The sequence below is a fragment of the Ipomoea triloba genome, chromosome 5 (genome assembly GCF_003576645.1).
Source record: "Ipomoea triloba cultivar NCNSP0323 chromosome 5, ASM357664v1".
In the NCBI taxonomy this organism is placed as follows: Eukaryota; Viridiplantae; Streptophyta; class Magnoliopsida; order Solanales; family Convolvulaceae; genus Ipomoea; species Ipomoea triloba.
The window spans coordinates 16,663,098-16,678,301 of NC_044920.1; the positions used below are offsets into that span (position 1 = coordinate 16,663,098).

A 15,204-nucleotide genomic window follows, 5' to 3' on the forward strand; every position below is an offset into this window, starting at 1 on the left:
TCAATCCACCATTATGCATATATAAAGCCTGCATTGATGGGATGCAGGACAGACAATCATATAGGACCTAAAGTTATGATACTCACACTGCTCAGAAAATACCAGTACACCATCTAGGTTCTGAGTTAAGTGTGAGGCAAAACGGCTAACACCCTGCAGATCTACAGTTCAAGAGGCAACACAACATGACATCAACTATGGCTGGAGATCAATACGATTTATGTTTCCGCTACTGCGAGGTTAGGTTACTCGTAGATTCATTCTATATGTTTAGACATATTTATGATCTTACATTTGGTATCAAGAGCCTTTATCAATCTCTATCTGGTTGATTGTTTTGCATTAATCAACATTAATTTATTTCATATACATTGAGTTTTCATATATGTTTGTATACTAATTCTTTTGAAATTTACCTGCAAATATATATCTTTTTAATGAGGATATAATTGTGCAATTTAGTGTGTATATTTTCAATAAATTAATTACCATTAATTTTGGACTGTTGGGATTTTTTTTCCTTCGCTACTACGAGTTCACCGTGTCCGGATTTACGTTTTCCGGCGACCGCCGTTGGGCGACGAAGGGACGACTGTGGATTGTGGCGATTTGGGGTCGCCGGTGGCATGTTTTGCAATCGCAGGCAGTGAACCGCCGGTAGCGTCGCAATTTGGTCGAACGACGAACCGATGGAGGTTGGCGTTGACGTTTGGCATCGCGACTAGCGTTGCTTTCACCTCCTGTCGCCGGCGTTGGTCGCTGCCCCTCAAGATTCAGTCGACGGCGAGCTTCAGGCAACGACGGCGCTACATGGTTTTGTCGACGACACAACAGGCGAGGGTAGCCGACTGCTTCGTTTTCCCCGCGACTACTTCATATTTTTCCGGCGACGGGTTGTCGTTGTTCTTCAAGCTCTAGTTGACGTCGCGGCTGAGGGCGGTTGGCGTTGTAGAGAAGAAAAATGACGGTTTGCGTTACTTTCCCCTCCGGTCGCTGGCTATCATGGAGAACAACGGCTCTTTCAGGCGACGTCATCGCGACCTGGAGTCCCGGGATGTGAGCGGCATCGGCGGACCAGCGCTGATCTTTCCGGTGGCGTCGCGATGAAGACGGCGACGGTGTCCTGCGGTCACCCTCTTCCCTTCTTCAGGCGGCTCTGCTTCTTCCCTTCTTCATCGGCGCTAGTTCTAGTACATACGCAGAAGTCGGAGCATTGGTACGCTAATTTCCATTTTTTAAAATTAAATGTAATTATCCTTTTTATTTGCCATATATATTTATGTGCATTATTTCATAATTATATGTTAATTGTGGTATGGTAATTATATTAGGTTTAATATTACCATATTAATATGACCTCAATTAATATTATATATTATTTTTGGCAAATGGTAAATGTATAGTAATATTATACATATTAATTTTGGTAAGTGGTAATTATTTGGTTTAATATTGCCATATTAATACTACCTTAATTAATTTGTATATTATTTATGGCATGTAGTAAATGTATGGTAATTGCTTGTTTTGAAATATTAATGCCCTTTAGTTTTTCCTTCATTGTGGTATTAAATTCATAATTAAATTATTATTCAATTTTGAACAAATTATTAAGTTTTAATTTGTTTGAATTTTAATTTTAATATTGAATATTCGGTTTAAATTTTATTCAGTGTTACAATTTATTAAATATTTAATTGTGGAGTTTGAGTTCGTAATATGCATAATCTGAGCATGCTATATATGTTTTTTTTTATTGCACTAATTATATTATTTGATTGTTATAATTAGAGCAAATTGCCATTTTGGTCTACTGACTATAGGGGTCCTATTAATTTACATCAACGACTTTCAAACGTGTTAATTGCATACCACGACTTTTCAATTTATATCGATTTTGGTTACTCCGGCCAAATTACCGGCGAAATTTCGCCGGAAAATCATAAACCCTAAAATAATAAGGGTATTTTAGACATTTCACATATACTTTCTTCTTCTCCGGCGAATTCATCTGTTCTTTTGCTTCTCCGGCGATCCAAAATGGCGTTTTCTTTCTCCGGCGATCCAAAATGGTCAAGCCATTAAGTGGCAATGACTTTATTTTACTGCAGAATGTAATCTTAAAGAACTTCAAGTTTTTCTAGCATACATAAGCCAGTAGAAAGGCAAACTAGATTTTCACATCTAATCAAACATAGCTTAGTAAGGCCATGTAGTTGTTGAATCGATGAGGGGAGTTCTTTAATCCCAACTCCTTCTAAATCCAATTCCACTAAATGTAGAAGCTTTGTTTCGATTTCTGGAAAAGAATTTAACTTTTCGCAATACCGAAGAATTCAACGAAGAGAAAAAGACTAAGTAGAAGAAGAATGGGGAAAAGGAGAAAGAAAAGAAGAGTGAAGGGAAGAAAGAGAAGGAGTTGAAAAACGCAAAGAACGCCATTTTGGATCGCCGGAGAAGAAAAAGAACAGATGAATTCGCCGGAGAAGATGAAAGTATATGTGAAATGTCTAAAATACCCTCATTATTTTGGGGTTTATGATTTTCCGGTGAAATTTCGCCGGTAATTTGGTCGGAGTGACCAAAATTGATACAAATTGAAAAGTCATGGTATGCAATTAACACGTTTGAAAGTCGTGGATGTAAATTAATAGGACCCCTATAGTCAGTAGACCAAAATGGCAATTTGCTCTTATAATTATGTCTTTAGAAAAGCATGTTCATTAAGATTGAATTTAGATCCTTTTAGGACTGAATTAATTGCTTATTATGCATGATTTAGTACCTTTTAGGTGAATTTAGTGCCTTTAAAAATAGATTATGCATATTCTTACTCTTTCAAGTTTCAATCAATACTCCATTCGTACTTCTTTTGGAGGATTTCAAAGCACATAAAGTACATAAAACTCTTCATAGTATTACCCTATTTAAAGCCTTATCCTTAGATGAATCTACATTCATATAGATCAACCAAACGATTTTACTTCAAATATGAGAACACATGATTTAGGGAAGTTTCTTGGGGAGGAATACTAGTTCCCTGGCCATGCCTTTCACGCCTTGCTGGCTCAAACCGCCATATTGCTACTAGTCTCCTTGCGATGCTACTCTATCTAAGGAGTTGGTTTTTAATGGAGCCTTAGCACCAACCAACTTTCCTGGGAGTATACCTAAGGATTGTCTATCATGTTTTGGTTTAATTTGTTTGAATAGGCTTTAAATACCCTTGCCATTGTGATTATGTTCAATTTTGGTCAATTAAAGAGTAGCTACAACATCTTTAATTTATTGAAATTACATATTAAGTGTCACTCTACTTTTTGATCAAGTGTTAGTCGATTTTCCGGTGGTGTTGGCTCGCTATTCGACCATTTCGTGGGAGATAAAACCAACCGCAAGGTTGCAGTAGGAGCTAATCAGGCGATAGACACTAGTACAAAATTGACCATATAAATATAACTTTACACTACACCTCTTAATAAAGGTGTAGTGGATAGTTGAAACAAACAAGAATCCACTACACCTTTATTTAAAAGGTGTAGTGGAAAGTAGTTTGATTTATAAAAAAAAATAATTAAAAAATTTTACACACCACCCCTAAACTAAGGTGCCGCTAAAAACTAAATAATAAAAAATTATTTAATAACTTTCCGCGGCACCGCTCCTTGAGGGTGCAGCGGAAAGTCAAGGGAAAATTTAAATAAAAAAAAGAACAAAACAAACAGATGCTCACCATTATTTCCTCACGCATTTCCTCTCCTCCATCGTGAAATCCAGAGCCGAGACCACAACTAACCACATCCGACTGCCATTTCCTCTCCTCCAAGCCCGAGACCACATCTGACCGCCATTTCCTTCCCCATTTCCGCCGCCAACAGATCTGAAACCACAGCTGACACTGTCAACGTTCAGCTACCGCCACCATTCCTCCGCCGAAGTTGCCATCCGACGCCACCACTGAAGTCTCAGCCGCCCTTCCTTCGCCGAAGCTACCGGTATGTCTACTTTCGAATTTTTATTTATGTATTTCAATTTTTTTTTAGTTATTTATTTCTTCTCCTAAACTCTAAAATCAAACAAGGGTTTCCATCTCTAGTGCCTACCTCTAGATCCGGTGAGAGCTCAGATCCAGTGCTGCGGACGACGAAGGATAGATGGCTGGGTTCCGGCCGTGTTGCTTCTCCTTTGTGCAGCTTTAGAGTTCATATGTGATTTCTATTGTTCATTGATTGTTTGCTATATATACTCCATGTGATTTCTATTGTTCACTGGTTGTTTGCTATATATTTTTTTTATTTTAATATATATTGTTCAAAATATATTAACAGATTGAAGTATGAACTTGACAAAAAAAATTAAAATCCATCCAGAAAATGAGCTTGGAGGTAATGAAAATGCTAATTCTATGCAAGAATGAAGGAATCAAAATTTGTCTTTTGTTTGTCATGTTCTTGATAGGATGGATTGTTAGGCCTTCCCCAATAGTTGAACTTGGGTGTGGGTTTTGAGGTGTTTTTGTAAGTGTGATTAGGAAAGAGAAAATGAGAGTGGAGGAAAAAAAGAAAAAGAAAAACAAGAAACAAAACAAAAACTAAAAAAAAAAATTTACGCGTTCAGGCGAGCGCGTGCACCTGGGCGCGAATATTGCGCCTAGCTACTCAATAGGACCCATTCAAACCTGCAAAACACCCCAACTTGCAGGAGAAAGAATTCAATAAAAACACCCCATTCCCATTTGACAAAAGCTGATCAAATGTGTTTTACTATTCCAAAACCAAATGAAATTCAACCATGGGGGATGGCCTTAGTGCAATTCTTGCTGGTGCTACTATAGGTTCATTTACTAGGGGGACATTGGCTGATAAAATTGCTAGACTTCTACTTAGAAATTGATGCCAGAATTGCTGTTGGTCCCACCTCGGCTCTGATAGTGGAAGGTGGCCATCTTGGCTCTTGCCATGAATGAACCAATCACTTTGGTGATTGTATTCAATGGGATCTTCACAGATCAGTAGTAGCTAGCTTATGTTGTATTTGCAATGCGTTTTGATCTTAGAAACTTCTACTGTTTTGTTTCATCATTAAATATTTGGCGGAAAAAGGTTTTGCTTTATTATAGTAGAATATATATATATTGAAAAAAGTATGACTTTCCACTACACTTGCTCGAGCGGGTGTAGCGTAAACTATTTTTTTTAATTAAAAAAATACTTTACGCTACACCCGCTTCAGAGCAGGTGTAGCGGAAAGTTCTCTTTTTTTTTTTAATTAAAAAAATACTTTCCGCTACACCTGTAAAGGTGTAGCGAAAAGTCAAGGACTTTTAGAGTCACTTCCATCCGCTACACCTCTACAGGTGTAGCGAAAAGACATTTAGAGGTGTAGTGTATGTGTGTTTTTGTACTAGTGAGACTAGCGTCTAGGCGGTCTAGGCCTAGGTTATGATGCGGTGAAGGCCGTAGGTGAAACATGCGGTGGAATCTCAGCCATAGTGATTCATTCAAGATCAAATGTTCTTTATATGTATAATACCTATAATGTTAAAGCTTGGATGAACAACAATGTGCTCTGAAAGAAGGAACAATGTGCACTAGAACTCTGAAAAGACAAAAATGTGCTCTGTAAGTAGAAAATTATGAAACAATTATTGAAAAGACTAAATTTAATGCATGATCTTTAACACAAATAATAAAAGATCACAATATTTAACTAAAATTAGTAATTACTAATTAGTGATTTATTCATGATCAAATGATCTTTAAAAATATAAATATATAACACCTATGATCTAAAAATTGGAAGGCACAATAATGTGCATTGCAAGACATAACAATGTGCTCTGGAAGGCTAAACAATGTGTTCATGCTCAACAATATGCACTATAAGACAAAACAATATTCACTACAAAGGAACAACATTGTGCTCTAGAAGGTATAACAATGTGTTCTAGAAGAAGGGTAAATTTCTTTAGAAGACAAAAAAAAAAAAAAATTAACTTACACAAAATTACCATAATGTCATTACAATTTTTAAAAATTTGTTTCATTCTGAACGTTGATCTGAGTTGAATCAATGGATGAGACTACATCATATTTTTCACCTAAGGCTTCTTTTTCATTTGTTTCATTCCAACACATTTTTCACCTGAGGCCTTTACTGCACCAAAACCTAGGCCTATACATATACACACACACACACACACATAGGGGCACTCTCATGTGAAAACGAATGCCCAGAAAAGAATTGAGAACCAATTACAATTGTCCACATATACAAATTTAATGGATCATATTTAATTAAAAAAAAAGAAGACGCGGTGGCATTTTTGTAAATAACTTAAACTTGTTGCAAGTAACTAGTGCAGTTTGCAAATAAAATCACTTAAAAGGGCCATTATTTTTTACTTAATAGTGCAAGTAATTTGTCTTTTTAACATTGGTGTGCCTAAGTATAACATCTTTCACATTGGTACACTTAATGATAACGTTAGGTGCACTTAATATTGATGCTCAATGAAAATTGTTTGTTGCACTTTTATATGCACTTTTAACACAATTTACTTGCATTCCGAAATTCAACTATTTACGAAAATGTCACTGTGTTTTCATAAAATAAAAAAAAAAAAACAAAGTTTCTGATCTGTTAGATTTGAACATGTGGACAACTACGATTGATTCTCAATTCTCTCTTGGTTAATTGGTTCTCAACTGATCCGTCTCAAATATATATATATATATATATATATATATATATATATATATATATATATATATATATATATATTATTTTCATTATATTATTTTCTTCCTTTATATAACCCACATTCCGTTAGTATAAACTTTAGTAACGGAATATTCCGTTAACTTTTAACTTACTAAGTAATTTCTATAAAAAAATGTGTTAGGTTTGAACCTCATCCCAATCAAAGTTTGGATAATTGTTAAACATATACTGCGAATATGTTTGATTATATTATTGAAAAAATTGAAAAGTGAGTACCTCAATCTATTACTCTTATTAAATTAAATAAATTAGTAATTACAAAATAATAATAATAATAATAATAATAATAATAATAATAATAATACATATGCAAAGTAATTTCTATAAGAAAGGTCTTAGGTTCGAACCTCATCCCAATCAGAATTTGGATAATTGTTAAACATATACTAGGAATATTTTGAGTATATTATTGAAAAATTGAAAAGTTAGCCCCACCCTATTACTCTTATTAAATAAATTAGTAATTACAACAACAAAAAATACATATGCATTTCTTTAATTTACAATACAAATGATTCATTATCAAAAAATTTAAAAAGATATATAATTTCATTAGTTATATGTCTTTATCTTCTACAATAAAAATTATTCATTATCAAAAAAAATAAATAAAAGAGATATAATTTCATTAGTTATATTGTCTTTATTTTCTACAATGCAAATATTCATTACCTTCAAATCATATTAACTACTTGGGGAAGATTTGTTGACAAAGAGACATTCAAATAATTCAATAAATTGAAACGGAAAACTACCCCATAATATTTTTTTGGACTACATCACAGTTGTTCACTTTAAAGGTAAATCGTATTTAAAATGTATAAATTTTTATTACCAAAAGTAGTATTTATTTATACTCTTTTTTTTAAAGGAATTTATACTATACTATCTTTTTTTAGACTAAGTATTTAGACTATCATTTTTACAAAATTGCAAACATTTATTTTAGTGACAATTATAATCAACCTCTCATATATTATCTTGCATTCATATACTTTGAATTACCAATTTAAATAAACAAATTCAACATTCAATTACATATGCATGAACATCTCATATATACTCTTGTATTGATATACTTTAAAGTATTTATTTAAAAATAAATATTGGGCATTATCCTATTTGCGCAATGCGCGTGAAAAAACTAGCATACAAACACACACGCACGCGCGCGCGCGCGCACACACACACACATATATATAGAAATCTGTTTAAGTGTGGACGCGTCTTAACGTGTGAATAGTGCGGACATACCACTCGATGTTAGAAAACGCACCACATGAAAATACACAAAAACACCAAAAAAACACACCACACACCCAAAATAATGCACCATAACTCCCTTGCCCGGCTGCCCCTAATTGTGCATTTCCAAACACTGTGTGGTGTATATTTTCATACTTAGTAGTGTGTTTTTTTGGTGATGTGTACCTAACGGTGCATATTTGTGTGGTGCATTTTCTAACACTAAGTGGTGCATATCTGTATACATAGTGATGAGGCCACACTATTCACAAGTTAAAGACGCGTCCACACTTGAACTCTACCCTATCTATCTCTCTCTCTCTCTCTCTCTCTCTCTCTATATATATATATATATATATATATATATATATATAGCTTTCTTATTTCTCTTTTCATAGTCAACATATTCTTAATCTTTACATATTTACAAGAAGATATTAAAAATAAAGACCCCGTAAAAGAAAAAGTCATAAGAATATATGATCAAGCAACAATAATGAGATTATCATAAGAATATATTCTCACTGCATTTTGTGCATGAGAATGACATCATCATTGCTTACGAAACCGCAACTCCATCGCCATGAAATCTTCAGGAAGTGCAAAGAAAGTTGACACTAGGCAGGCATGCATCAAACCCTTTTTCTTCAAAACAAAAATTAAATAAATGGGAGTTCCTTGCTGGCAATGACCTAAAGTTATATTTTGAATAAGTTTTGCTTCTTGAATTCTAATTTATCTTTTACAAGCGAAAAGTCATTGACAGAGATGATGACTGCTGAATGCTGAAACAAGAACCTATCGTTGATGGCTCTAGAGGTTTAAAAAAAAAAAACAAAAACAAAAATCACTTCCTCGATTTACTTCTATGTGCTCCCTTCTATGTGCTCCCAAACCGTTAGGCTGGACGGGTACGTGACCTGGCTCTAATAATAACCACTTATTAGTATTAAGCGTTTACCATTAAATTATAGTCAGGGCTGGTCCTTAGCACAGGCGAGATGGACGACCGCCCAGAGCCCCATGCTAGAAGGGGCCATCGATATATAGGTATATGTATACATATATATTATAGTGTTATAATTATATTAGAAAACAAAAAATAAAGAATATATGGGAGTGCAGGAAGCTATGCTTAATTTAACAACAATTTAGAAATAAAATCGACACGAGTAGTTGAGGACACCTAATTATCTTTTATTTATTAGAATCGACACTCTAACCGGCTAACCCATTCGTCTTCTTCAATAAAAAAATTTTCAATTCGATTAATCAACGATCGTTCATTTGTTTGCCGGTTTGGGCCCATTGTCTGTTGTAACTGGTAAGTTTTCTTCTATTTGTAATTTGTTCAGTCACCTATATAAGGCATTAGGGATTTAGAGGCTATGAATCTATAATCCTTCAATGAGAAATGCAAATATGTAATGTTTGTTTGGATTATGAGTTTTGTGATTTATGTAATTCTAGAATATATATATATATATATAATTTTTGAATTATAATTACCATGAGTTACCGAGTTTAGAAGAAAAGAACAAAAAATCGTGGTTGTGTAGTTGTTTGTGATACTGATACAACTGATGAGTAGAACTTTTTAAAAATATTCAAGTGCTTTTGTTATTTTCTTATACACAGTTTTTAAAATTGTTTTATATAATGTTACCTAAAAAGCATTTATCTTATGGTAAAAAAAAAGATTACTTTAGTATTTAAAAAACATCAGTCATCGACGGGCATGAAAAAAGAAAAAAGAAAAAAGATTTTTTTTGTAATGATTACTTTTGTATTTAAAAAATATCCGAAAATTTTCTAATAGTATTTTATTTGATATTTTTTTTTTAGTATTATTAAATTTAAATTTTAGTTTTTAATATACGGACCCATTTTTATAATTACGTCGGGGGCCCATTTTTATAATTTCGCCCAGGGCCTCTAAAATGTTTGGACCGGCCCTGGTTATAGTTCACAATAAAAAAACAACATTATTTTCTTATATACCGTCACATTTTCGAAAGACAAAATGTTAGATTTGTCCCTTTACCGACTTCTGTCCAACACACTCAGACAACTAACCTGCATACTAGCAATGTAGTCGTCGTGTATTACTTAACCCAAAAGTGCAGTAATAAGTACATATTTTGGACTGAAGGTTTTTTTGCAGGTTTCTCAGAATCTTTTTTTTTTTTTTTTTGAAAACAGACAAAGACTTCATTAATAAAGGTCCGCAGACAAAGAGCTTACAATGAAAGAGGGCGGGAGGTCAGTCCACACCCTGCGAACAGACATAGAAAGGGATTCCCGGGCTAACAAATGGGCAATCCGGTTCGCTGAACGCTTAACAAACGAGATAGAGACATCGTTAAGAGATGATAATAAATCTTTTACATCATGAAGAATGAGATCAAAATGAGAATCAAAAGAAGGATTTTTGAGACTTTGGAGGATCTGTAGAGCATCAGTCTCCAGGAGGCAGTGAGAAAAGTGATTGTCCTTAAGCCAACTAAGGGCTTCTCGAACAGCCATTGCCTTCGCTTCCTTAACTGAGTAAAGGCCACACCAAGGGAGGCTAACTGCTGCTTTGAAATCACCATGGTCGTCTCGAAGAATCCAACCGAAGCTCATACGTCCTCTGGAAGTGTTGACAGCTGCATCCACATTAAGCTTGAGCCAACCTTGAGGTGGTTTTCTCCAACTGGTAGTGAAGGACTACTGGGATTGTGGGGAGAAAATATCTTTATCTTGCACAGTAGTCCATTCGTATAGGTGAGCTTTGGCTTTATCTTGCACAGTAGTCCATTCGTATAGGTGAGCTTTGGCTTTTTCCACAATAGTAGTCCATTCGTATAGGTGAGCTTTGGCTTTTTCCACAATGATTGCAGGCGTGAGGGAGACATTGTTCCAGACCTTTTCATTCCTAGCAAACCAAAGATACCAGCAGATCATAAGCATCAAATTGCACTTGGACTTCTCAAGATTTTTACTATTAAGCATCAAATTGCACTTGGACTTCTCAAGATTTTTACTATTCTGCACGAACCAGTCACCCAAGGAGGTTGCATTTTTACTATTCTGCACGAACCAGTCACCCAAGGAGGTTGCTGCCGAGGAAGAGATGTTGATGTCGGAGAGGTTCCAGCAAAGTGAAGCAAAGGGGTAGTGAGCCAGAAGATGCAAGATACTCTCATCTGAATTATGGCACATTCGGCAGAGGGTATCACAATTCACCCTTTTTGCACGCAGGAGATCAGCCGTGGGGAGACACGAGGAGCATGCTTGCCACATAAATGTTTTCACTTTTGGTGGGATTCTACATTTCCACATAGTTGCCCAGTCTTTTTTAGTATCAGCTGAATGTTCCCCCAGGATAACCCTATAATAGCTTTTGACTGTGAAATGTCCGCGTTCCTCACACATCCATATTAGTTTGTCTTCTCTGTTGGAGATGGACAGAGGTATATTGGATATGAGAGCCACGTCCCTGCGATTGAAAATTTCCTGAATGATCTCTGTGTCCCAGCATTTGGAATGAGAGGTGAAGAGAGAAGCCACATTAGCATCCTGCATGAAAGGGTAAGGTGCAGTGGTGATAGATGGATTTGAGTTATCCGGCAACCATTTATCCTTCCAAATCTTAACCGTGTTACCATTGCCAATTCTCCAACGGCTGTGACGCCTAATGATATCCTTAGCAGTCAAGAGGCTATTCCAGATGTACGATGGATTGCTACCGATTCGAGCATCGAAGAATGAGGTTCCAGGATAGTATTTTGCTTTTCGAGCATCGAAGAATGAGGTTCCAGGATAGTATTTTGCTTGGTAAACTCTCGCGACCAATGAGGTCGGATGTTGGATGAGCCTCCAAGCCTGTTTACAAAGAAGTGCAGTATTAAACAAATCAAACCTCCGCTGTTTACAAAGAAGTGCAGTATTAAACAAATCAAACCTCCGGAAGCCTATACCTCCCCAATCTTTGGGAGCACACATATTGGACCAAGCTTTCCAATGAATGCCTTTCCTGCTACCGTATTCAGCCCCCCACCAAAAAGCATTAATGGCACTTTCAATCTCCCTTATGATGTCCTTTTGAATGTGGAAAACACTCATGGCATAAGCTGGAAGTGCTTGAATAACACTTTTGATAAGAACCTCTTTACCAGCTTTTGATAGGAACTTGTGATCCCAACTATGAATCTTATTGAGAACTTTGTTTTTCAGGAAGCCAAGAATCTCTTTCTTGTTTCTGCCAATTAGAGAGGGTAATCCGAGGTATGTACCAGAATTTCCTACACCTTCAACACGAAGAATACTGCAGATGGAGGCTCTCAAGTTATCTGTGACATTTGGACTGAAGAAAAGTGAAGATTTATTAAAATTGACAAACTGTTCAAATGCCGAAGCATAATCATCAAGAATGAGCTTCACTGCCTGAGTTTCGGTGATTGTAGCCTTACAAAACAGAAAACTGTCATCTGCGAATAGAAGATGGGAGATTTTTGGGGCTCCACGAGCAATTTGAATGCCATGAAGGAGGCCTTTTGATTCAGCATTTTTTATCATAGCGCTCAAACCTTCAGCGATGATAATGAACAGATATGGTGAGATTGGGTCACCCTGTCGAAGACCTCTGGTTGGTAAGATAGGGCCAATAAGATTACCATCATGAGCAATATGATAGTCCACTGTAGAAACACACTTCATGATTAGAGAGATCCATTTATTGTCAAAGCCGAATTTGTGAAGCATAGCCTGGAGAAGGGGCCATTCCACGCGGTCAAAAGCCTTACTCATGTCGAGCTTAAGAGCGAGAAAGCCATCTCTGCCTTGTCTCTTGCGTTTCAGATACTGATGAGTCTCAAAGGCTACCATGATATTGTCTGATATGAGTCTTCCGGGCACAAACGCGCTATGATTTTCTGCAATTACCTTGTCCAGGAGAGATTTCAATCAGTTTGCCAACACCTTGGATACTATCTTGTAGGCCACATTGCAAAGGGCAATGGGTCGGAGATCGCCCATGGTTTCCGGAGTGGTCTTTTTTGGAATTAGGACGATGTGCGTACTATTAAGACCCTGAGGCAGCTTTCCAGAAACAATAAAGTCATTGCATAGATAGGTAATGTCTTTCCCAATAATGTCCCAAAACGCTTGATAAAATCCGGGATTGAACCCATCCGGCCCTGGGGATTTGTCGGGGTGCATTGAGAAAACAGCTCGTTTTACTTCCTCACCATTGGCAGGGCGTAAGAGAAGCAGGTTCTGATCATGAGTGATTTTTGGTTGAATACAGTTGAGCACAGGACTAGGGTCACCAACAGCTGAAGAAAAAAGAGTAGAGAAATAGTTAAGAATTACCTCGCTGAGAGCTGGTCCCTTCTCAACCCAATCACCGGCGTTGATTTTGAGCTTGTTGATGGCATTATGTCTTCTTCTTTTTGTGACTGATTTGTGGAAGAAGCTAGAATTTATATCTCCGTTTTTGTGCCAGAAAGTTTTCGCTCTTTGTTTCCAATATGTGTTCTGCTGATGGAGGAGGTGGATGCAGTTCTTCTGGGCAGCTGAGAAGGCAAGAACGCCATTGTTGTCTAATCTATGTCTAAAAGTGTCCATCTGTCTGAGGCATTGGTTGATTTTAGGCTGGAAGTAAGATGTCAATCTTCTGCCCCAATCCCATAGGGCCTTGCTGCAAGAATTGAGTCTGATGATAAGATTTGCGCCACGAGAAGAATGCCAGGATTCTGCAACAAGTGTTCTGCAATCAGATTCTTTGAGCCATAGATTTTCGAACTTGAACTTGGGTTCTCTTTTGCTCTTGACAGTGGGAATCGGCTGCATGATTACAGGTAAATGGTCGCTGACCGGGGTGATAATCGATTCAGCTACATCTCTGTCAAAAAGCTCCAACCAGGACTGGGAGGCAAGGACACGGTCGAGACACTCTTGGACCCAGTGAGGGGTGCCTCTGCCTCTATCCCATGTGAATTTGTGACCATGAATTTTAAGGTCAGATAACCCGGAGCTGTTGATTGCGGAGTTAAAGCCGTCCATGAGCCAGCGAGGCTGTGGGTGTCTTCCAATCTTTTCACTAGGACTTCTTATGTCGTTAAAGTCACCCATGATGACCCATGGTAGACTACTGTCCGTAGAGAGATTGCGAAGAAGTTGCCATGAGTTGCGCCTCTTGGATCTTTCGGGATGGCCATAGAAGCCGGTGAATCTCCATGGGTTAGGAATGTTTGGGAGGGTTAGGTTGACATCAATGTGATTGGGGGAATAGCTCTGTATAGCAACTGAGATGTTTTCTGCCCACAAAAGGGCCAAGCCCCCGCTATGTCCCATGCAATCTATGACAAAGGAACCAGGGAGGCCCAATTTGGATTTAAGGGATTGGATTTTACTGGAGGTTTGGAGAGTTTCCATGAGAAAAACAAGAATGGGTTTCTTATGGTGGATCAAGTCCACAAGGAATTGAACTGTTGTAGGGTTCCCAAGCCTGCGACAGTTCCAAGCAATAAGACTCATTGATCTAGGCGGGCCTGATGCGCAGGACCCGCCTCTAGCAAGTTTAAAGACCCGTCTGGAAAGGTGAAATCATCCTGATGAATAGTGAAATTAGTAACATGGACCGGCCCAAAGTCTATTTTCTTTCTTTTGAGCCCAATGATATCAGTACTAAGACCGATTGGAGACCCATTGTCTGTGGGGTCAGCGCATGGGGCAGGAGACCTAACATCAATCTGCATTAAATTCTTACCACGCGTAGACAGGTGGTCATTAATGCGGTGCACGGCTCCATGCTGAGTGACTGGAGACAAAAGTGGTGGACTGATCCATCTGTTATGCAGTTTCCTCGTTGGGAATGTCTGTTTGAGCTGAGGAATTGTCAGTAGCAAAAGTGTTCTTTTGCCTTACTCCTTCTGTTTGTGATTCTCCATCAGGTTTCCGGCGGGGAAGTTCGGGGAGTATCCACCGTTGACCGGCGTAGGGTTGGGATCTCCGACCAGTTGCCCTGAGTTCAGGACCATATGCCCTCTCAATGTTTCCAGTGTTCGAATCGAAGAGAATGTCGCAGGAATTCTCATTGTGGCCGATCAGTCCGCATAGGAAGCAGAAGGTTGGGAGTCTTTCGTATTTGAACTCGATGTAGAAAGGTACACTCCTTGAAGGTTTGACTTT

At 37.4% G+C, this 15,204-nt stretch overlaps 1 protein-coding gene across 1 annotated transcript; it reads right to left on the reverse strand.

Moving 5' to 3' along the window:
- Nucleotides 1-10,737: 10,737 nt before the first annotated feature.
- LOC116020318 lies at nt 10,738-12,897 on the reverse strand. The gene has a single exon (XM_031260798.1). It carries the CDS (start codon nt 12,895-12,897, stop codon nt 10,738-10,740), a length of 2,160 nt encoding a protein of 719 aa, XP_031116658.1.
- Nucleotides 12,898-15,204: the final 2,307 nt, after the last annotated feature.

Excerpts from the sequence above, each read along its gene's own strand:
- LOC116020318 (XM_031260798.1), bottom strand. The coding sequence starts at position 12,897 with ATGGTAGCCTTTGAGACTCATCAGTATCTGAAACGCAAGAGACAAGGC.